A 22,437-nucleotide genomic window follows, 5' to 3' on the forward strand; every position below is an offset into this window, starting at 1 on the left:
AGATGATCAGGACAGCCGCACTCCAATCCAACGTAACTTTAATGTAAAAAACTGGAAATCACAGCAACGGAACCTAGGACAGCTGACGCATTTCACACTAACTTCAGTGTTTACTCATAGCTATGAGTAAACACTGAAGTTAGTGTGAAACATGTCAGCTGTCCTAGGTTCCGTTGCTGTGATTTGTAGTGCCTGTTTCCAGTTTTTTACATTAAAGTTACATTGGATTGGAGTGCGTCTGTCCTGATCATCTTTTGTTCCTATCAGCAGATGGATTGGGGAGAGTGGAAGGAGGAGAGGATCAGAGAAGACAGGAGCAAACAGCCTTTTTTACACAATGCAGAGGATTAACCCCTTAGCTTCCACAGTGAGTATAACAAGCATGGTTTACTGCATATACAGATTAATTCTACTGTTGTGGGTTTAGTAACACTAAAGTAAGCATGTTCAAAGCTAAACATACAGTTTTGAGAGGAGTTTGGCAGATTATAAAATCTGCTGGCCTGTTAAGTCTCTAAAGCCAACCATACACACTGTAAGATTTCTCACATTCACCCCTTGGGCTGAACAAGAGACATCTATTCATTTTTTTTTTTTTTTCCTTTTCCACACTAAATAGCATGGATGGAGTACTGGCTATTGTATTCTGACATCCAGACGGATTGGATGAAGCCGTTGTTTTGCCCCTGGCTGCTTCGATTTTTCGATTGCAGGGTACCAGGCAGAAGGCTGACAATGGCAATGCCTTCCGCAGTTCAAATTTAAGCCAATTCCTCGGGAACCGGCTGAAATGTACCCCATATAAGGAAAGCGCATGACATTAGTAAAGAGTAAGGATGAGCTCTGGCGTGTTCGCATAGTACACGTGCAGAGCCCGCCAGGAAGTGTGCACGGCGCTAATCAAGGCCAGGGAGACATTTCCCGATCTCTGCAGCCGAGCATCGGGACAATGTCTCCCTGGCTTGTGATTAGCGCAGCGCCGTGCACACTTCCTGGCGGGCTCTGCACGTGTAGCATGCGAACACGCCAGAGCTCATCCTTAGTAAAGAGGGTAGTAAAGAAGGACCCCCCCCCCCCTCCTTACACCCTTTCCTTCAGACAATGTGGTTACCACTTTGCCTCGGCCTTGTCTAATACTTACATTGCATGGGTCTATACATACACAAGACATGGTGTCACTTGTCCCATGCTGGCTTCTCCATAGGGATATATGAAGATCTAGCCTAGGGTGTGTGACACTACATAAATCTATCATGACATCCTAAGGAATTAAAGCAGCGCTAAAACACAAGGTGCGCTAACAGCCTTCCTAGGAGAGGGTGATGTTAATTGGTCTTCTAATAGTATTCTCAGAAAACTGGGGATTACAAATCACACTGATATGTGTTATATACATTATATGTAAGCTGTTTGAATCTGAGCACAGACATTTCTTCAGTACCATTTCAGTCTATAGCTCTCCTCCCAGCTGCATCTGTCTACGCACATTGGGGGTTATTTACTAAAGGCAAACCCACTGTGCACTTGGAAGTGCAGTCGCTGTATATCTGAGGCGGACATGCAAGGACAATAAAAACAGTATTTTTGCCTGCACATGATTGGATGATATAAATCAGCAGAGCTTCCTCTCCTCTACAGCGACTTAACTTCCAAGTGCTCTTGCAGTGCACAGTGGATTGGTAAATGAGCAGAAGCTCTGCTGACTTCCATCATCCAATCATGTGTAAGCAAAAATGCTGTTTTGTTGTTTTTTTTCCTTGCATACGATTGAGTATTCTTTGCAAAGTGAAGCTTTACCTCGTTTACTAAGCTTTGGAGCAACTGCACTTTGCAAAGTGCACAGCCTATTTGCCTTTAGTAAATCAACCACAAAATGTTACTAAACACACAACAGTAAAATCAGTCTGTATATACAGTAAAGCATGCTTGTTAAACTCAATGTGGAAGCTAAGAGGTTAATCCTCAGCATTGTGTAAAAAGGCTGATCTTGTCTTCTCTGTTCGTCCCCATCTTTTACTGTCCCCAATCATCTCCTGCTAGAACAGATACTAGGAGGTACTCTGCACATGTTCAGTTTGGTGTGTATTGCTAGCAAGGTGTTTTTTTTTTTGGGAGAGTGCATGTGATCAGCACAGGGCCAATCCGCATTGTCCAGACAGAGGGTCAGGAGTCATGCAGCCTCATAGGACAATTAGAGGAGAATGAAAACTCATCCTACAAGCTTTAACCAGTGCTTGGTCAGAAACTGATAGAAGTCACAAGACTGCTATATACTGCTGATAAGAAATGGCATTTAGCAGTTTATATTTACTAAACTAATTGCGTTTCCTTGTTCTGTGTACTGTGGGGAGACCAGATATAGTGAATGCAGGGTCCTGGGTTTAGTAACACTTTAACATTCTATGGAAAAGAACAATAATGCCTTTGGCAGGGCATGCAGTACTAGTAGGCTTTTACAAGCACTAATTTCTTTCAGAGGTATTTTTTGTCTGCTCTGTTTTCTACTGCATACTGATGGAGTAAGCTGCGTCTTGTGTTTTTTTTCTGCATCCAGACGTATTAATGTCGGTTCACGCTTCCAGGCAGAGATTCCTGAGTGCAGAGACAGGAGTTTGGCGTCTGTGGATAAGTACAAAGCGGACTTGGTGTGGTGTCCCTGGGAGGATTTGGAGAACAACCAGGGTAAGCCAGAAGCAATCAGTGTCCTAACGTTCCATTAGTGTAAAGGCAAGCTGCCTTACATAAGGAGCCGTGTGTGCGCTACTGTGAATATTTCTGGCATCTAAACAATTGCAGTCTCAGATAATCTGAGGAGAAGCTGACTACAGCATCTTCTATGGAATTCCTTTACAGGAAGATTTCCCCACACGGCTGAAATGGGGGGGGGGGGGGGGGGGCGATCATCAGACTCGGGGGAGGGGGGGAGGTTTAAACAAATTTTAATAGTTTTTGTTAAAAAAAAATGGATTATTATATTTAATATGGAACTCTGATTACATTTTTCAAACTTGTATATTTTTTATGTTGAGCTTCAAAATGGTAATTTTATTATTTTTGTCATTCGTTTTTTTTTTATTATTTTTATATACTTTTGGATGGGGATTTTTATTTATTTTTTGTCCTGTCTCTGTTTTTTACGGAAAATTTCCCCTTGCTTCCTTTCCCAAAGACTCACTAGGAAGTGAGAGAAAATGTCTTATGTTGAGGTAGATAGTTGTCAGTCTCCAATGGAAGATTGTTCTAATAACAGCCATTGTGATTTTTTTCCCCATCAAGACAAATCGAGGGGGTGAATGTACAAAGAGGGGGGGGGGGGGGGGGTTAGACAGCCATCAATATAAATCCAATAAGGAATCCAACCCGTCCTGATCCTGAAATTTTATTGCCCCTCCCTCTTTCTTATTTCGCTGGGTTATGCACAAAAAAAATACTCCACGCCCATTGATTCAGCAGTGTGCTATAGTGATCGTCCGCGGCACATGTAGTCTTGCTCTACCATCTACTTTTGTGACATAAATGGTCATAAGCAGTGTCAACACAAGGCCACCTGCAAGAACCAGGAAGAGACAGACAGCTCATGCACAGCAGAGCATTTCATGGCCTCCTGGAATGTATGACTTAGGTACTAAGAGGATGTGGATAACCAGTATGTCATTATTGCATAGGAAAGAATGTTTTGCCCCAAAGCAGAGGTTTTTAAAAAAAAAAATGAAAAACATGCAATTGTTAAAGAGCAGGGGTGGAATGCAGGAAAGTGGGTGGGGAGAGTGAAGGTTCAGTTCACACCTAAACCGGCCGCGGATCGCACAGCATCGGCGTCTGTCCCTGTTCTCCGCTTCAGGGACGAATCGGGGGCAGAATCTTTCAGTAAAATAAACTTGTGTCGCGCTGTGTATATCTTTGTGCAAATATTAATATCCAATGTGCCAATACATAAAGTGCAAATGCCAAATAGATCTAGAATAAAGTAACTGTGAATATATCTCTGCCAGGAGAACTAAGTGATTATTGCTAGTGGCTTTAGCCGCTGGCAATAATCTCGTGTTAAAAATCCAATATGCTGGTTGTACCCAAGTCCATCGATGGATCGACTTTGGTACATACGGTCTGCCCATAGATGGTTCAAATCTCAGCTGGGTCCCTGCTAAACTGGTCCGAATTTGAACCATCTATGGCTGGCGGAACCACTTGAGTACCAGGCACTTACCCTCCTTCCTGTCCAAGCCAATTTTCAGCTTTCTGCGCTGTCGCTGTTTAACCATTGTGCGGTCATGCTACACTGTACACAAACAGAATTTTTATCATTTTGTTCCCACAAATAGAGATTTCTTTTGGTGGTATTTGATCATCTCTGCGATTTTTTATTTTTTGCCAAACAAAAAAAAAATGTAAATAAGTACGTTTTCTCCTTCACTGATGGACACCGATGAGGTGGCACTGAAGGGCACTGATATGTGGCACTGATGGGTGGTACTGATATGCAGCACTGATGCACATTGATAGGTGGCACTGGGCGACACTGATAGGCATCCCTGGTGGCACTGGTAGGCATTGTGGGTGGGCACTGATTGGCAGCTGCCTGGGCATTGATTTTCAGCTGCCTGGGTACAGATTGGCATTTCCCTGGTGGTCTAAGGGGGCATACCTGGTGGTCCAGTGTGGTGGCCATCCCTGGTGGTCCCGGGCGGGCATCCGAGGGGGGGCTGCATTGATGAACAATCCGCACAGACCCCCCCTGTCAGGAGAGCAGCCGATCGGCTCTCCTCTACTCGTGTCTGTCAGACACGAGTGAGGAAAAGCCGATCAACGGCTCTTCCCGTTTACATCATGATCAGCCGTGATTGGACACGGCTGATCAGGTGGTAAAGAGCCTCCGTCAGAGGAAAACTGAACCACCGCTCGGCCGTCATTTTGTTATAGGCCGGACGGGAAGTGGTTAAGTCATTGCCAAAATAGTGGACCGTCCTGCTCCCTAAATGGATTACAAATAAGCAACCTTGACTTCTTTGAGATGGAAAACAGTGATTCTGTTGTTTTGGCCTGAGGCTAGTTTTAACTTGTAACAAAGCATGGACTTCTAAAAATAAAATTACAGTAAAAATATGAAGTCTTTATATTGTGGAACACATAAAGTGTGGGTTAGTTTCCAAAAGGCAGATCAGTTAAAATTACGTTTGTGAAATGCAACAGTACAGATTGACCCAGAGGTCTGGTACTCACACCCAGGGTGTTATGGGGAGTTAATATTAATATGTAATTGGGTAGTTAGAATTATACCAGCAGTATTTTAAAATGTGTTGAATGATTCTTGAATGGTACAAAAATACAATTATTTTTCACTTTTTATATCTGTTGGGAGTCTGACTTTAAAACAATTCTGTGTCTATTAAAAAAAGGATATATATAATAATTGGCTCGATTCAGTAAAAGTAATTAACCGGTCCCATACTGCTGAACCCCGCTTTTTTTTGAAGATTCAAACTTTGCGGATGAATGCTCAGCATTTGGCAGTGTTGAATGCTCACTGTGGTTTGCTCTGTTGGCCCTTGTGACAGAGTAGATAGAGGCTGACAGATGGAACCACAGAGTGAAACTGGGGACCAGACATCCAACACACCCGGGTGTGCCCAGGTGCTGAGGATTAAACTGAATTAAAGTGGAGATCGATACCATGGGACACACAGGAATTAATTCTTTTTTTTTTTGCAGAGTGCTGTTGTCTTTGAACTTTTTAAAATAATGACAGGGTCGCTTTCTTTAGTGGTTATCGATCAGTATTTCTAACTTTCCTTTCTTTCCACTGACAGTAGAGGAATTGCTAACAGCAGCATGTTCCAGCATCCTACCAGGCGGGGGCACCAATCAGGAGCTAGCACTTCATTATCTTCATGAGTCAAAGGGAGACATCTTGGTGAGTGTGTATACTTTTTCAGTGTGCTGCTCCCGCCCATTGAAATTAATGGGCACCGTGGCTATACCGCCGGCAAAGGAGCAGCGGCGCTTTGCAGGTGGCTTTAACCTTTTTTTCGGCCGCTAGCAGCAAAATGGCACCATGAAATTGACGGTAAAGCGCTGCTAAAAAGGTGTGAAAGGGACCTAAGTGTATGTAAAGCCAAAACATTTTTTTGTGTTGAATTAAGAAAGGAATGGTTATGTTGCGGTCCGTGTCCCATTGGGAAAATTTCCTTCCATTTCCTGTCCCAGACACACATCAGGAATTAAATGTAGATCTCTACCAACATAACGGAGGTCCTCTCTCATTGGTCTCCAGAACAGGTTTACTCATTGGACGTTTTGTCCTCAACTCCTTTTCCTGTAGCAGTTCAAAAAATGTTGGATCTGCCTTTTGCTGTACTGAAGGCAATGGCCATCAGGACAAGAGGGGGTGAGTCTCACCAGAAGGGACACAAACAGCAATACAAAGGCTGACAGAGGTTCTAACCCCCTCACCATGCAATCAAAAACAAGTTTTGGCTTTATATACATTTTTGTTTTGTTTTCATTATTGCAGCAATCGGTCCACTGCCTACAGCTTATTCTCTCATGCTGAAAAAGTTCATTATGTTTTGTTTTGTTAACAGGCAGCTCTCACGAAGTTGCTATTGAAGAGGCCAAGGAGGCACAAAAGTCATCCCTTGGAAAATTATCATTACTCTGGTAAGGACAAATAAGGTGGTTTTAGTTTTGTGTAGGTCATCCTGTCATAGAGGTCCTAAGGAAAGATCACAGGGTGCAGAGATCTGGAGCACCGTGTGTATAAGGCATGTAAAAGTCATGTTAGTGGTCCATGCGATTAAAGATCTTGTGGTTTGTGGGGTCCAAAAGGTTGGCAACCACTGTGTTAAATTACAGTGCACTGGGTAGTGTGGTCCAGCAGACACACAGCTGTTGTAACTGGAATGTGGACTAATAAAAAGAAAATTGTTGGTAGAATATCTGTTTGAGCTTTTACTAGTAGTACTTTAACTTGTCCTTTAGACCTCATGCACACTGGACATTTTTACAGCAGGTGTTTTTTTCTGCAGCCAATAAACTCTCCATCATGTTATCCTGTGTCCATGCACACATACGCTGTTATCGTCATTTTTTGGCTGGGGTGTTTTCTGGCTGGAAAACAAAAACAGAACTACTTGGATGAAGCCCTGGCTCAGATTGCTGCTACTTTAAAATGGCGCTACTTCACTCGAAGTAGCGCCATTTCAAAGTAGCCAGGTCAGCGCGATTTCAGGTGCCACTTTATAGACATTTGTGTGGCTTCATGCATCAGATAGTCGCAGCTGAAATCGTCAAAAGTAGTGCAGGAACTACTTTTGCAAATCTGTGTTGCACCAATTGAAACAGCGCCATTGCCTCCAATAGGCTGCTACTTGTCATGTGATTTGATCTCTCAAATCACATGACAAATCGTTCCAATGTGAACCTAGGCTTAAGAGGAGTTTTTCAGTTGTAAAAACGCTCTGACTCTGATAAAAGATGAAGATTGTGGCTGTTCTGTGTTTATCAGCGTTTTTGAGCCATAAGCTCTTGTGGGAGTATAGATTTGCTAAAAATGCTAAAAAAAAAAAACGCTGCAAAACTCATTCTACAGCTCCAGCTTTCTACAGCTAATGCTACTGCCTTTTTTATTCGGTCCTGTGCGCATGAGGCCTTAAATGAACACTTACCCTTATCTATAGCCCCTAAGTCCTACATTAACATTAAATCAACATTAAATCAACCCCTAAAAAGACACATTTAATGTATTGAGCGCCAGAACAACTAATTTTAGCACACCCCTTGTATCAAAATCTACCTGCACTGACGACCACAAATTTTTGTGTTTTTGAATGCCATCTGCCCCTGGGGTATCATACATGGATAGGTGTATAAAAAAAAAAAGTAAACTAAAAAATTTGAAGTATGGCATCTATATAGCCTTTTGAAGGTATTAATAAAGTGTGTGACATTAATGCCGTTTTCACTAGGATCTGACAAGTGGTCCACTAATGAGAGAAGACTTTTCAACAAGGGAATGGCAATTTATAAAAAAGATTTTCTGCTGGTTCAGAAACTGGTAAGTAGCAGCGCAGACATATCATTATAGTTTGAATTCCTATGGATCTGTTATGAATATTTTCCTCTGATTACCTCAACTTTCACTGTCCATTCACAGGGTGGGGGTGGTTTCACTTTCAGGTGTAAGTGAAAGTGAATCTATACCTGGACAAGCAGGTAAAAAGCATTTTGGTTATTTTACATATACCGTATTTGCCAGCGTATAAGGCGACTGGGCGTATAAGACGACCCCCTGATTTTCCAGCTAAAATTTTGGTTTTGGGATATACTCGGTGTATAAGACGACCCCTTACTGTGCCATTGCCTCGCCTCACCGTGCCATTGCCTCACCTCACCTCGCTGTGCCATTGCCTCACCTCACCTCGCTGTGCCGTTGCCTCACCTCGCTGTGCCGTTGCCTCACCTCACCTCGCTGTGCCGTTGCCTCACCTCACCTCGCTGTGCCGTTGCCTCACCTCACCTCGCTGTGCCGTTGCCTCGCCTCACCTCACCTCGCTGTGCCGTTGCCTCACCTCGCTGTGCCGTTGCCTCACCTCGCTGTGCCGTTGCCTCACCTCGCTGTGCCGTTGCCTCACCTCGCTGTGCCGTTGCCTCACCTCGCTGTGCCGTTGCCTCAGTTCAGATCGCCGATCTTCATTACTTTATGCCTGGCAGAGCGAGTCAGACTGCGGGCGTCCGTTTTTTAAAAGGCGCGCCTCTTCCTTATGCTGTTCCGTGATAGGCGGAACACTCAGTTTCCCAGCAGAGCCTGTGTTCAGTGTTCCGCCTATCACGGACATCTTCTCGTCTGAGGATGAGGACAAGATAGGCGGATCACTGAGCCTATCACGGAACAGCACGAGGAGGAGGCGCGGCTTTTAAAAAATGGACGCCCGCAGTCTGCATCTGGCGTATAAGACGACCCCCGATTTTTGAGACAAATTATTAAGTATAAAAGATTGTCTTATACACCGGCAAATACGGTATTACTTTTAACCATATGTTTTAACTTATTACACACTAGGTCAATTCTAACACTGCATATTTTTTTTCTGTGCACAGTGAGTGTACACAGAGATGGGAAAGTGCCATCTTAAGGCTGGAAAAAATGGCTTGCAAGCAAACGTCTAGTGATCGCCATGATTAGTTGTCATGGTGATCACATGATAAAGAACCAAGCTAAATTGGTTCCCGTTTGTTATTCTGAGACCTGTGGCTGTTGAGGATGAATGGAGGAATTTTGGACAGCCGCACTCCAAAAAATGTTGCCTTTATTGATAAAACAAGATCACAAAGTACATGCCACAGCAGACAGGATCACAGCTGATGCGGTTTTCACTAAGACTTAGTGCTTAATCATAGCCACGATTAAGCACCAAGTTTTAGTGCGAAACACGTCAACTCTGAAGGCAACATTTTTTGGAGTGCGGCTGTCCAAAATGCCTCCATTCATCCTCATTGCTATATGCATCGCCAACACCTGTGGCTCCTGAGTCGGTGAAAAGGTTCATCATTAACAGCTTCTGCCTTGAGCGGTGACTCCCTCCTTCTACCTGTGGCTGTTGGTGATAGCTGAAATCTAGATTAAGGTTCTCACAGCACAGAGAGCTGTGTCTAAGAATGTTAACATACAGACTGCAGCTGCCAAACTACCAAATTAACCCGGTACTTGGATCAAAAATTATATTCGGTTTGGTTCTTGGAGTTTTACTTTCAAACCGGACCATTTGGGATAGTATAATTACAATTCTGGGGCCATTCTCTTTGGTCTAGTTTTACTATGTAGCCACTTATTTTGTTGTGCACAAGTACAGTGAAACCTTGGTTTGAGAGCGTTTTGCAAGACAAGCAAATGTTGTTAATAAATTTTGACTTGATATACAAGCGATGTCTTGATATACAAGTAGCATCATGTCACAATGGAGTATAAAATAGAAGAGAGGAGCCTCTAAGTGTAGCAATATAGTTACATTTAATGAAGGTACAACATTTAGCAACTTATTGCTACACTTCGAGGCGCCTCTCTTCTCTTTTATATTCTGTAGCTCCTGCTGGATTTTGCTTCTATTCATCTTATGGAGAATTCCATTTGTGGATGGACATTTTATGGTTACAGAACCTGGTCACATTGCTATAATCTTTTTGTATGGACTTAAGGACCTATCAATAAATGGTTAAGGAAAGAATTATTTGGGTTTCCATTATTTCTTATGGGGAAATTTGCTTTGATATACAAGTGCTTTGGATTACAAGCATGTTTCTGTAACAAATTATGCTTGCAATCCAAGGTTTTACTGTATGCAGAAAGTGGGAGTGCAGCGTGTGTTGTATACATGGAGCTAATTGTATTGTTTTTATGGCTGTTTCAGATTAAAACAAAAACCGTGTCCCAGTGTGTCGAGTTTTACTACACCTACAAAAAGCAGGTGAAAATAGGACGCAATGGGATGTTAATATTCGGAGATGTAGAGGCCGTCACAGATGAGAAAAACCCCAGAGAAGACTCAGAGATCGATATTAAGGTATTTTATATTTTTACAAGCTACTAGGATCTCTTTGAATTTCTACAGACCCAAATGGAGAGCTATGAAAATGAAACTTTTAACACAAGGTTGATTGATCAAAGCTGAAGGCATTTTGTTGGGAAGGATGGGTCAAAGGAAAATAAAGTGGGGCATCTTACCAAGAGACTCTTTAAAAAATCATGGGGACCTCTACAGCCTACCTAGCTAGACCCCTTTCCCCTCTTATCACCCAGAGGAAAGGTATAATGCAGCACATTGTGTGCCATGGAAGACCTGCGCCAACATTGAGAGGAGCGTGAAATGTGAGACTATGCACAGGGATCAAAAGTATGCAATGTTTGGGAAACCCACTATCCCGGCTCAGTATTATGTAATGCTAAGTGCAGAGGTTAGTGGTTACAAATGCAGGGGTCAGGAGTAAGTAATGTAGAGTGCAGGAGTCAATCAGCTGTTTGTAATATAAATACTGGAGGGGTCAGGAATCGGTAACACAATAGAGTGCAAAGGTCAGGAGTAATGCAGAGTTCAGGGGGGCAGCAGAGGAGGAATCGAAGAGCGTAGGGGTCAGAAGTACACATACCCTGCATTATAGGCATGAGAAAATTGTTGACTACTTCCTAGAACACTGCCAGCTCCGCACTAAGGACCTGTTATTACAGCCAGCATCCCTGAGTGACGGTTTGGGAGGAGGGGGGTTGTTTACATTTTTTTTTTTTTTTCTTTCTTTTTTTTTTTTTTTTAAGCGTAGTTTGGAATTCCAGAGTTCAGCTGTATAACCTTTTTGTTATAGTTTGACATAAATATTTTAATACAAAGTCATCCAGGTATTAAGTCTCCATCCCAGACATGTACTAGTTATCTGTAGAGAAGAAGAAATTTGCCATTTCTACTTGTTTTTTATTTGTAAAGTTACAAAGTTTCTGCACCTTTTTAAGGTTTATCACTCTTTTTATTTATTTTTTAGTTCTAGCTTGTTTGTGCGTGATCGGCATGAATCAATTTTCTGCTTAGCCAAACAATATATTCTGATAGAATCACTTTCAGTGCTACTCATTTTTTCCTTTTGCTCATTTATATGCCAATGCCAGCCATGTAACCCTGTGAGGGTGTTTAGAGCAAGGTGCAGCATGTTTGTCTGCAGTGGCCAACACAGGCTTTAAATGTTCCTTTTCACTGTAATGATGTTTGCATTAAAGTGTCACCAAAAAGGCCACGTTGACTGGCCAATGCAGGGAACCTGATGTTCCAAGACTGAGCCTCCACCTAGACATTCGATCCACAAAAAGAATCAGCTGTAACAAGTGATTTGGCTGTTGCCCAGCCGGGCGGGTTCCAGGCATTTGTGCGCCAGCCCTAACATGTTGGCTGCATTCACGCAGAGGAAAAAGGAGCGAGAGTCTGCCGATTTAGACTGTGTGTGAAGGGCAGGGGAGCTCTGGTTACACATCTGCTCCCTCTGTCATGTTGCTTACGTCTGTGCCAAGCTGGTGTTAATATCTAGATCTTCTGTAGAAACTCAGCGGCTAATGGCTGACAAGTGTTTGGTTGAGACATTCCAATAGCCAGCTATCCTCAACAACCATTTCGGAAGGGTGTGACCTGCTAATCTGCAAACTGCATGTATCAACGTCTATCTGGGTTGTACTGATTTATACAAACGTCAGCTACTTTTTTTAATTATTTAAATTATTTCACTGAACTGAAAAAAAAATATATAAATATTCAGGCATATATTAAAAGGTAGAGTACAAGTTGCAGTAATCGTCAACCCTTTTTTATGTAGTTTTCATTCTAGATCAGTTGGGAACTCTACTGAAATCTTCCATCTGACCTGTTGCATCAACCTACTTCTGTCTGTTGTTTGCATTCCCATTGGGTAGAGATGCAATTATTGATGCAAACAAAAGCCAATCAACAGAAGCCCTCAATATTTTAGTGACCTTATAATCTCGAGTATAAGCCGAGTTTTTCAGCACATTTTTTTTGTGCTGAAAATGCCCCCCTCGGCTTATACTCGAGTCCCCTTTTTGCGCCTGATCTCCCGGACTTTGGAGGCCCGGTACCGGCCAGCCATAGCCACACTCTTCCTCTACAAGTGTGCAAAGTTTGTTGTCCAGGGGACCTACGGCCGGGAAACACAGATTTTTCAAAGTCGGGCACCCCTTCCATAGACTCCCATGTTAAACGGTAATTTCTCTGGTAACTTTGGGGACCCAGTATCGGCCGGTCGTAGGTCCCATGGACCCGAATTTTGGCACACATGTATCCCCAGTTCTCCTCTACAAGTGTGCAAAGTTTTCTGTCTGAGGGACCTGTGGCCGGGGAGCACCAAATTTTCAAGTCCAGGCACCCCTTCTATATACTCCCACGTTAAACGTAAGTCTAGGCATGGGCACAGTGAGGCATGGGCACAGTGAGGCATGCACATGGACACCCAATAAGTTTTCCCAGTTTTTTGTGGTAAAATTAGGTGCCTCGGCCTATATTCAGGTCGGCTTATACTTGAGTATATAAGGTACTTGATTAGAGTAACATCAGATCTCATCCCCTGCTTTGATGATATGCACTTTGTTCGTCAGGTTTATTCCTTGTTGCATAAGCTTGACTAAGTTGGCTGACATGCATTCTTACTTTCATATATCATAGAGAAGATTAGTCTACAGGAGTCCATGGCAATGCAGCAGCTTACAGCATGGAGTCTATTGAAAGAAGATCTATTTCTATGAGTTACTTCATACCTTTCTGGTTGGTCATTTCTCCCAAGCTGTCCGGCAGAGTATGCAATCCCAGCCTCGCTGTCCACTCCTATATTTCTTATACAACTATTTTTATTTCATTATAAATGCAGTATACAGAAATTAAGGTGAACTGTTTAATTGACGATGAGCCAGTATACTGTTTAAATAGATGATATTTACATTTTTTTATATTTTAAATTTTTATGGGAGAAATTGGATAATTGCTTGAGGTTCCCCATATGAAAATCACGATGCGTGTGTATTGGGTGAAATTCAAGAAGTGCTTGGAATGTTGCTTGACAGAACAGAGTAATTTATGATGGTTTTTAAAGCTGAACTCGTTCACTGAGGTTCTCATTATAAGTGACAAGCAGAGAGGCTGACAAGGTGGGACAGGTGGGCATAAGTTCCGCTTTTGCAGGAAAAGTCACAATCTGCATGTAGCAATAACTGTCGGGTTATACTGATAGACTTGGCATATGTTTTTTTTACTGAGGGCAACCTACTAAAAAAATGTTATCATAGGTTCAGATTATTTCTGGACTCCGGAAAAATAAATATTGACTGACAGTAGTAGAGTCCCAGCATACAGGGAGTGGTCAGTGTTATTTTCATATGCAGCCCAAATGGAGAAATATCTCGGTCGTTTTGTTCAGAATAATGGCGCCTTTTGTGCAGGCGGGTGACCATATTTCATGTTCATTTCTCTTGTGTGTTGACAATCTAGTCTCTGACGCGCCACCTTTACTGACATGAGGACACCCAGCCATCGGCTCTTTTATCATTAGCAACTTGCCCGCAATATCCTAGAAAGCACAGACTAATGCCCCATGCACGATCCGACAGATCCTCAGACTTTTTCCACTATCCACTATGAATAGTTTACTAAAGTCACAAAAAGTCTCGTACGACAGAAAAAAAAAATCTGAAGTGATATCATGTGTTGTAATGTATTTGTATTGTATTTTCGGACAACAACTGTACTGACTAAACGAAAAACGTATGATCTGGTATCGTACAAGGAAAATTTTCGTGCTTGTCCGATCGAATAATATCAGATGAACTGTTGTGATAGTCTCTCGAAAGCTCTTTACTAACGATCCGATTATAGTACGATCGCATCGAAAGCGGTATTTTTCATCTGATTTTCGGATCGTGTGTATGGGCCATAAGGGGGCATGGCCAGTCTCTTCCCAAACCAACCTCTTTACCACCCCTGCATGGCACTGATGCAGTGCATGTTGGGAGTTGTATTTTGAAAGCAGTCACATTATAAGTAGTTACTGACAGCTGCAATCTATATACTCATTTATTGGTGGTCGTTTTAACGAGGTTTGCAGCTTTTGTGGTTGGTGAGTTTCAGCTAATTAGCAGATCAATCTTTCAAGACCATTATAGGGTTTGCTTATACTTGGTGAAAGATGCTTTCAGATGCTTGAACAGCAAGCGAATCGGCACGAAATTCTAATCCACAAATTTGGAGTCTCACCACCTTCTACATTTAATAAATTGCCGCTTTCAACATCTTTTCATCTTAACATTTGCTTTACCAGAGCTTGGAATTAACTAGTTTATGTCTCGGGATTGATGATGCTTTTGTTTTCCATTACAGAGTTCTCAGCGACTTTCAATAGCTGTCCCTTCCCAAAGAGAATCTTCCAAACAGGAGAGCACACAAGACCCTAATGTGGGGAAGGAGGTAGAGGAGAACACGGTGCAGGTGAAGCAGGAAGAAGAGGAGGAGGAGGTGGACAGAAGGCAACCTGCACCCCTGATAAAAGTCACACAAACCCTACAAGCCAGTGAAATAGTAAGAGCTCCGAGTCCTTTTATTGACATGAAAGGAAAACCAAAACCGGTTATAATTTTCTGTTTCTGCCTCTATGCTGTACTTGTGTTTACATTACCACCATTGCATACATGAGTACAGCAGTGTACAGCCATCCATGTTAATGACAGGCTGTACGCTGCACCTAGGCTGTCTGGGTGGAGGAAATACGGCTGCAATTACGCCAAACAGGCTCAGCCCGCCCACATACAAGAGCTCCTAATGTGATGTTATACTGGAAAAGTAAAACGTTATAAATGCTACATATGATTACGTAACCCTTTTGTGTCATTAGATTGGGACTTTCACAAATACAAATACATACAAATACATAGTGAAAAATGTGTCTGCGCAACAAAGAAACTTTTTGAATGTGACTAAAGTGAAGCCAGCTCGCACCTTGTGTGTTTATTCGCATCTAAATAATGACAAATAGTTTATAAGTGTGCAAGCGCTACACTTAACCACTTCAGCCCCGGAAGGATTTGCCCCCTTAACGATCAGAACATTTTTTGCGATACGGCACTGCGTCACTTTTACTGACAATTGCGCAGTCGTGCGACGTTGTACTCAAACAAAATTGACGCCCTTTTTTTCCCACAAATAGAGCTTTCTTTTTGTGGAATTTGATCACCTCTGCAGTTTTTTTTTTTTACACTATAAACAAAAAAAAGACTGACAATTTTGAAAAACAAAATTTTTTTTTTTTACTTTCTGCTATAATACATATCCCCAAAAAATATTAAAAATAATTTATTCATCCATTTAGGTTAATTATTTATTCTTCTACATCATTTTGGTAAAAAGAAATCGCAATAAGCGTATATTGATTGGTTTGCGCAAAAGTTATTGTGTCTACAAACTACGGGATAGATTTAGGGACCTTTTATAAATTTATATATTTTTTTATTGTTTTTACTGGTAATGGTGGCAATCTGTGATTTTTAGCGGGATTGCGACCCCAGATTACTCTTTTTGGGGACCAGTGACATTTAATCAGTGCTATAAAAATGCACTTATCAATGTAAAAAGGACACTGGCAGGGAAGAGGTTAACACTAGGGGGCGATCAAGGGGTTAAGTGTGTTCCCTCAGTGTGTTCTAACTGTATGGGGGATGGGCTTACTGAAACATGACAGAGATCACTGTTCCCGATCACCGGGAACAGTAGATCCCTGTCATGTCACTAGGCAGAACAGGGAAATGCCTTGTTTACATAGGCAGTTCCCCTTTTCTGCCTCTCCTCACCGCAATAGCGGGACCGAGGGGGTCAGGAGGACCGAGGGTCAGCAACCTGTAGATCACGATCTACCAGTAGATTGCAGACAGGTGACTAGTAGATCATGGCCTGGGCTTGCTGACCCCCCATCCCAGAGCATCAAACAGAGTGCACTGCAGAAGGACTACTTGTAAAGTTGGAGCTGTAGTAGGGAGCAAGAGCCGCATTAGCCGATGCATCCTCTGTAGTGCTGGGGCCTGTCCCATGCGGAGTGGACCCATTTACTTGAATAGGTCCTGATTGGCAGGTGGTAGCATGCACCAAAAGCAACAGGGGGCTTAATTCCTGCTGCAGCATGTGTACACCTTTTGGCTGCTGCCTCAGCAGCTAAAGAGGGTAGGGATTGGGGGCCAGTAAAACCGCAACTCAACCACAGAGTTTTACATGTGAACGAGCCCTAAGTGCCCCTGCCAAATGCAACCAAGAGCTCATTTACAAGTGCAGAAAGCACTGCTGCTCCTCTAAAAAGCAATCTGAGTGTGTTTGACAGGTGGTGAGGAGGAGATATGTTACCTTCTCGCCACTTGACTTCAAACCATTACTGTGCAATGCATGCGATTGAGACACAATAGTACAGGAATTACAGGTTTAAAACTGGTGTGAGGAGGTGACACTGTGCCTGGTGATCTTTGACGACTCCCATGTTGTTCAGGTAGATCTCCACCTCTTTAAGGTCGCCTACCCCTGGTGTAGACACTAAACCGCACTATGCAATAACAATGGAGAAATAGAAGTGGTGGAGGCCTGCCGAGCTGCATGTTTGGATAAGGGTCTGACATGGACTTTGGGGAGCACGACTTTTTTTTTTTTTTTTTTTACGTGAGGTCCAATCTATAGCAGACCCAAAGGGCCTGGTGTGGATTTGGATTGGGGGGCAAAACTTTCTTTATATTCTGCTGTCAACAGGGACCCACCATTGATGTTGGGAAGCTGCGGGAGCCGGATCCATAACCACTGACTCACTGCTGCTGCTGACAGCAAGCATAAGTCACTGGTTGTTAGGATGCCGGCTCATAAGGCAACATGCAATGCAAAAATGGACCGTTTGCCCATTTGGGTCCTCTTCCTGAACATACATGGCTGTAAATGGGTGATCATCCGATTACATCGGTTTGCCCTTTTCTCCCCTGTCAATTGATGAATGTAAAACTACAGATGGAACACCCATGTGAAAGGACCATTACATGCTAATTGTAATTGTATTTATTTTCAGACAACTGACACTTTGATTCTAAGAAGCCAGGACCATGAGACATCTATAACATCTATAACAGAGAAAAACCCCAGGCAAAGGAGCCGAAGTCCACGGGTACAGTTCTCCCCAGAGAACACAAGAAAGCCAACAACTCAAAAACAGCCGCCTGCACAAGAGGGCTCTTTCCCATGTAAAAAGTGTGGCAGGTAGGTGAATGAACAATGATAGACTTTTTTGTAGCACAATACATGCAATATTACAGGCCAATTCAGACACTGCATATGACTATCGCATGGTTTAGGTGTTTGTCTGAGAAACATTTGTAAGAGTTGTGGTATTGGGACTCAACTTTCAAAGGAAACCTGTAAGAGGGAAAAACAGCAGAGTGCTGCATAGCAGGCACCATAATGTTCTCTTCTGGCAGGATCAGCCAGATAACTCACTATTACTTGGTATTTGGGGGTATGGGACAGCATAGTTACAAGATTGTGTTCAGTAGATGAGCAGCCAGTGACCAGGCCCAATTGGGAGACAAGGGATCTTGGTTCTGTTTCAAATCACCTATGGTGGGTCCAAATAGCAACTAAAGGCTGTGCTGTTCTTACTAAATACTCTATCACATTTACCTAACATTTATAGCAGGGGTGCCCAACCTTTCGAACAGCAGGGGCCACTTAAACAACTTGGTAACTGGTCGCGGGCCACAATGAGTGGAGTGGGAGGATGGCAGCCCACTCGGTTCTATAGAGAGCACTCTACTCTCAGCACACCAAACTCGCAGATAATAAAAGTCTATGGCTCAGTGCAGGTAACCCACAGGTGCACCTGTGAATCTGTTTGAAAACAGCCCAGTAACCACTGCAGAACAGATATGCCCAAATATACACTGATTTTAGAAATAAATATCGTATCAGAGGGCTCCGCGGGCCACTGGTTGGGCACCCATGATTTATAGCTTCCGATCGCGCCTCCTATGGTTTGAAGCTGAACTTGTTTGGCTATTATCACTGCCCTGAAAAAAGAAATCCAATTCTACCAATAGTTTATTAGATGCAAAAAAGCGGTAATGTATCTCCCAAGCATCTACCATGAGTCCAACTCTGAATGGACTGACCCTTTAAGAAAGGGAAATAAATATTGCAAGCCTTCGATCACTGCTCCACTGACCAAAGGATGCAGACTCCAGAACAGTCCACATATTTAATAATATCACCTCAGAAAGTCCACCTGGTCCTCTAACACGTTTCAATCCATCAGTGGCTTAGTCAGTGTTGTAAACATGCTCTGGACTTTTGAAAGTTGAGAGGCTCCATCCTTTTTTTTCTCTCTTTTTTTGCTTTTTAATAAAATGGCTATGTAGGCAGATGATCTAAACGCACCCCCAGGAGGTTACTATGACCAGAGATGTATCTTTCCTTCATTGGTGCTGGCTTTTTAAATTGTTTATACAGCTCTTCACACACATCTTACAGTCATTCGCCAACATCCTTTCTGCCTCTCGCTAGACCTAATGCTTTGTAATATAATAAAAATACAGCAGAAAAACATTGCAGCCTATAGAGAGACGTGACCTCCTCTAAGATTCTATATTTCATGTTCAATTTGTTTTTATTTCTTGATTTGAGCACATGCCAACCAACTGTGTAGGCAAGCCACTTAAAAATTCTGTTTTGTTTCTGTCAGGATTTTCTATTTACTTTAGGAACTCTTATACGGACATTCAATAGCGGATAAATAAAAATTGTGTAGTCACCTAACCATATCCCTTTTAAAAATATTTGCATGATCCACTTTGAGCATGCAGCCCTGGCAGACGCGATGTTAGGATATGCAGAGTGCTGGGTTTCAGAGCTGATAAATTATGACCTCCAAGTTGACTCTGGATACATAATACTTATGTGTCTGGGGGGCTTCTAACAGTTTTCCAACAGTTGATTCAGTCACTATGAACACAGTGTAATAATGTCATTGAGGATCAGGGTTTAACAGAGCACAAAGGGTTCCTTGTTGATTGTGGATACCAGAATGTGGGATGACAGCAAGCTCCATTTAATCCGAGACACTGGCTCTAGTGCTAAGTGATTGGAAATGTGACATGGTCATGTGGTTTGTTGCAGACTTCTGTCAGTGAGATTCAATGTGGTCAGGTGGGAACTCACCAGGTGCTTAGGGTTTCCAGCCTGTAAGCTGTCCTGTCAATCCAGGACATCAAAAGCCATTCTGAGATTTTCTCATTCTGTCTGAAAAGTTTGATCCGTTGATGTTCAGTCAGTCTTTTTTAATCTGGGGACTTTTGAAATTTGGAGTTTTCAAACAGAAAATGTTGTTGAAGCCAATGGGAATCTAAAACGTGCTGCAAAAAAGTGAGTGTTGCAGCGCACGAAACCCTGCAAAATTGTTCAGAATGGTTTGGGAAACTCCTGGCAGCACTGCCCGAGTAGATGATGTGGCCAAAAAACAGCATAAGCCACGCTGTAAAATTCTATCCGAGATACTAAAATAGAAGGGTAGAATCTAGTGGCATTGGCAGTCAAGCAAAGTGTGCTCAGAAGACAGTAAAAGCACTTAACGCAGAAGCAGTCTTTGGTCCCTTTCTCTCAGAAGCCGTTTGGGAATCCGAACTTTAAAAATAAATAAAAAAATAGGCTCTAAATTCATATGTAGCCCAAAACAATGGAAATTGTTCCGCTCGAATACTCCTCCAAACTCGTATTAGTCAGATCAGCAAGTGAAAAGACTGGTGCAAGACACACAGATTCTGTCTGTCAGGCTCTAGTAGACTTCAACAAAATGGTGGCCATCTGCACAGACACCGAGATTGAGTTCACACCATTGAGAATTGGATGCTCTATGGAGCCGCTTCACATATTTCCGCAGTGGATCCGGTGCGTTTTGCATCTTTTTAGTCTGTTTCAGGTCCGAATTCAGCCCAAAATTCGAGCTGAAATCGGACCTGAACCAGAGCGCACCGGACCCCTGCTGTGAGGCGCTTGCGGCTCATATGTGAACCGAGTCTCACTCCCTGTTGCATAAATATGAGACCGTCTACGATTAAGCCCTGAAATGGGCAAAACACGTCTAAGGTGTTCTACAGGCGGAGAACAGGAGGTGAAGCTATCTTTTGCCCATCATTTAAACCTATGGAACAGGGAGTCGGTGTCTGTGTGCAGACAGCCACCATTTTGTTGAGGACTTAAATTAACATTCAATTTGAGACATTTCAATGAATGAAATTCTGTATAAATCTAACCTCATCTTAATTTTAGGATCAACTATTTATCACATATACAAAACTGCACAAAGTCATAAGATGCGACATACTTTTGGTAGTAATTCCATAACCTGTGGAGCGCAAACCAAGAAAAAAAGACAGAAAACCTTTTTTAAAAAACTGCTATATCATTAACAATTATTTAGATAAAAATGTAAACCTGATTTCTTCTTCATGCAGGGTCTTCTTCAAAGTAAAAAGCCGAAGCGCACATATGAAGAGCCATGCAGAGCAGGAGAAAAAAGCTGCAGCCCAAAGGCAAAGCGAAGCTGCTGCAGCGGCGGCGGCAGCAGCAGCGGCGGCACGAGCTGCGTTACATGCCAGATCTCGGAGAATGGAGAGCAGCGACAGCGGGAGCAGCAGCGACAGTAGTTGCGAGAGCAGCAGTGAAAGCAGCGACAGTTCAGACGATGGAGACATGTAAGCAGAGCTCCAAGCCAGAACAGTGAGGCTGGACCCTCGCTCTATTCCCTACACACCCCCACAAAATGTCTCTTTTCACACTGTCGACAGTTTCTGTAAGGATCAAATTCATGAACGTGTAAAGTGGACTCAGAACTTTTTATCTTAAATTAACTATTTATTGGGAAATCCGTATATAATTTACCAAGTGTTTCAGAGATGAAAGAATTATTTTTTATTTTACACATGTGCCTGTAAAGACAAGTTACTTAAAGAAGAAGATAGAACTTTTACACCCCCCCCCCCTTTTTTTTCAATTCCTTTCCTTTGAAAGGAGGATTTTTGCTGAGAAGAAACATTTCTTTTGTGGACCTTAAGTGTGTTTTTTTTTTATGGCCTCGTTGGGTGAATTGCATCAGTTATTATTTTCTTGTAATATTCACTGTATTTCGATGATGGATTTTGCACATTAGTGTGATGCTAGGAGGTTATCCATGTAATACACACCTTCCCTGGATCAAGCAAGGCCTCCTGTTTTGTGCATTATTAGCGGGTATGTTCATCTCGCACAAAGCTGAGATGTCCCTTTACTGTGATATTAGGGGTTCAGTTTGATCCAGGAGTTTCATATTTTAGGAAAGTCCTTTAAAACAGTGGTCATCAACCTTGTCCTGCAGGGCCCACTAACAGGCCAGGTTTGCAAGATAACTGAAATACATGACAGCTGATATCATTTGCTCCTCAGTGATTGCCGTATTCTAGACTGCATCTCCCCCAAGGTAATACATAAAACCTGGCCTGTTAGTGGGCCCTGCAGGACAGGGTTGATGACCACTGCTTTAAACAACATACTGCGGTTTTTGCTGACCTATATTTTCTATGCATCCCAGAAGTCGGCATCCATTGCCGTAGTAAAGATTGGCCTTGGTTTTTTTTTTAATAAAAAAAAAAAAAAAAAAGAGTCCCAACTTCAGTAATATCAAAAAAAATCCACCTCTGCAGTGGGGCCGCCGCTGGGGGTAAAGGTATAAGGAGAAATTCTTGCCTTATTCCACACTCCAGCAAGGTCCCTCCGGTGCTGCGAGCGGTCCTCCACAGCTGCCTCTTTAAGCGCACACTGGCCAGGTCGCACTCCAGCCGCCTTGTCCTCCAATACAGGGTTGATA

The 22,437-nt window shown here is 42.7% G+C and overlaps 1 protein-coding gene across 2 annotated transcripts in view; it reads left to right on the forward strand.

Annotated features, from left to right (window-relative positions):
• Positions 1-21,793, forward strand: part of MIDEAS (mitotic deacetylase associated SANT domain protein) — a 134,199-nt gene extending 112,406 nt beyond the window's left edge. For both annotated transcript variants that reach the window (XM_040333934.1, XM_040333933.1), the window contains exons 6-13: positions 2,555-2,682; positions 5,808-5,911; positions 6,582-6,657; positions 7,965-8,053; positions 10,404-10,556; positions 14,910-15,107; positions 17,617-17,804; positions 21,050-21,793. In XM_040333934.1, coding sequence (XP_040189868.1) covers positions 2,555-2,682; positions 5,808-5,911; positions 6,582-6,657; positions 7,965-8,053; positions 10,404-10,556; positions 14,910-15,107; positions 17,617-17,804; positions 21,050-21,293 — 1,180 coding nt within the window. In that variant the 3' untranslated portion in view covers positions 21,294-21,793. The remainder of the gene's footprint in view (positions 1-2,554; positions 2,683-5,807; positions 5,912-6,581; positions 6,658-7,964; positions 8,054-10,403; positions 10,557-14,909; positions 15,108-17,616; positions 17,805-21,049) is intronic.
• The last annotated feature ends 644 nt before the right edge of the window (positions 21,794-22,437 follow it).

This window comes from Rana temporaria, chromosome 13, assembly GCF_905171775.1.
Source record: "Rana temporaria chromosome 13, aRanTem1.1, whole genome shotgun sequence".
NCBI lineage: Eukaryota > Metazoa > Chordata > Amphibia > Anura > Ranidae > Rana > Rana temporaria.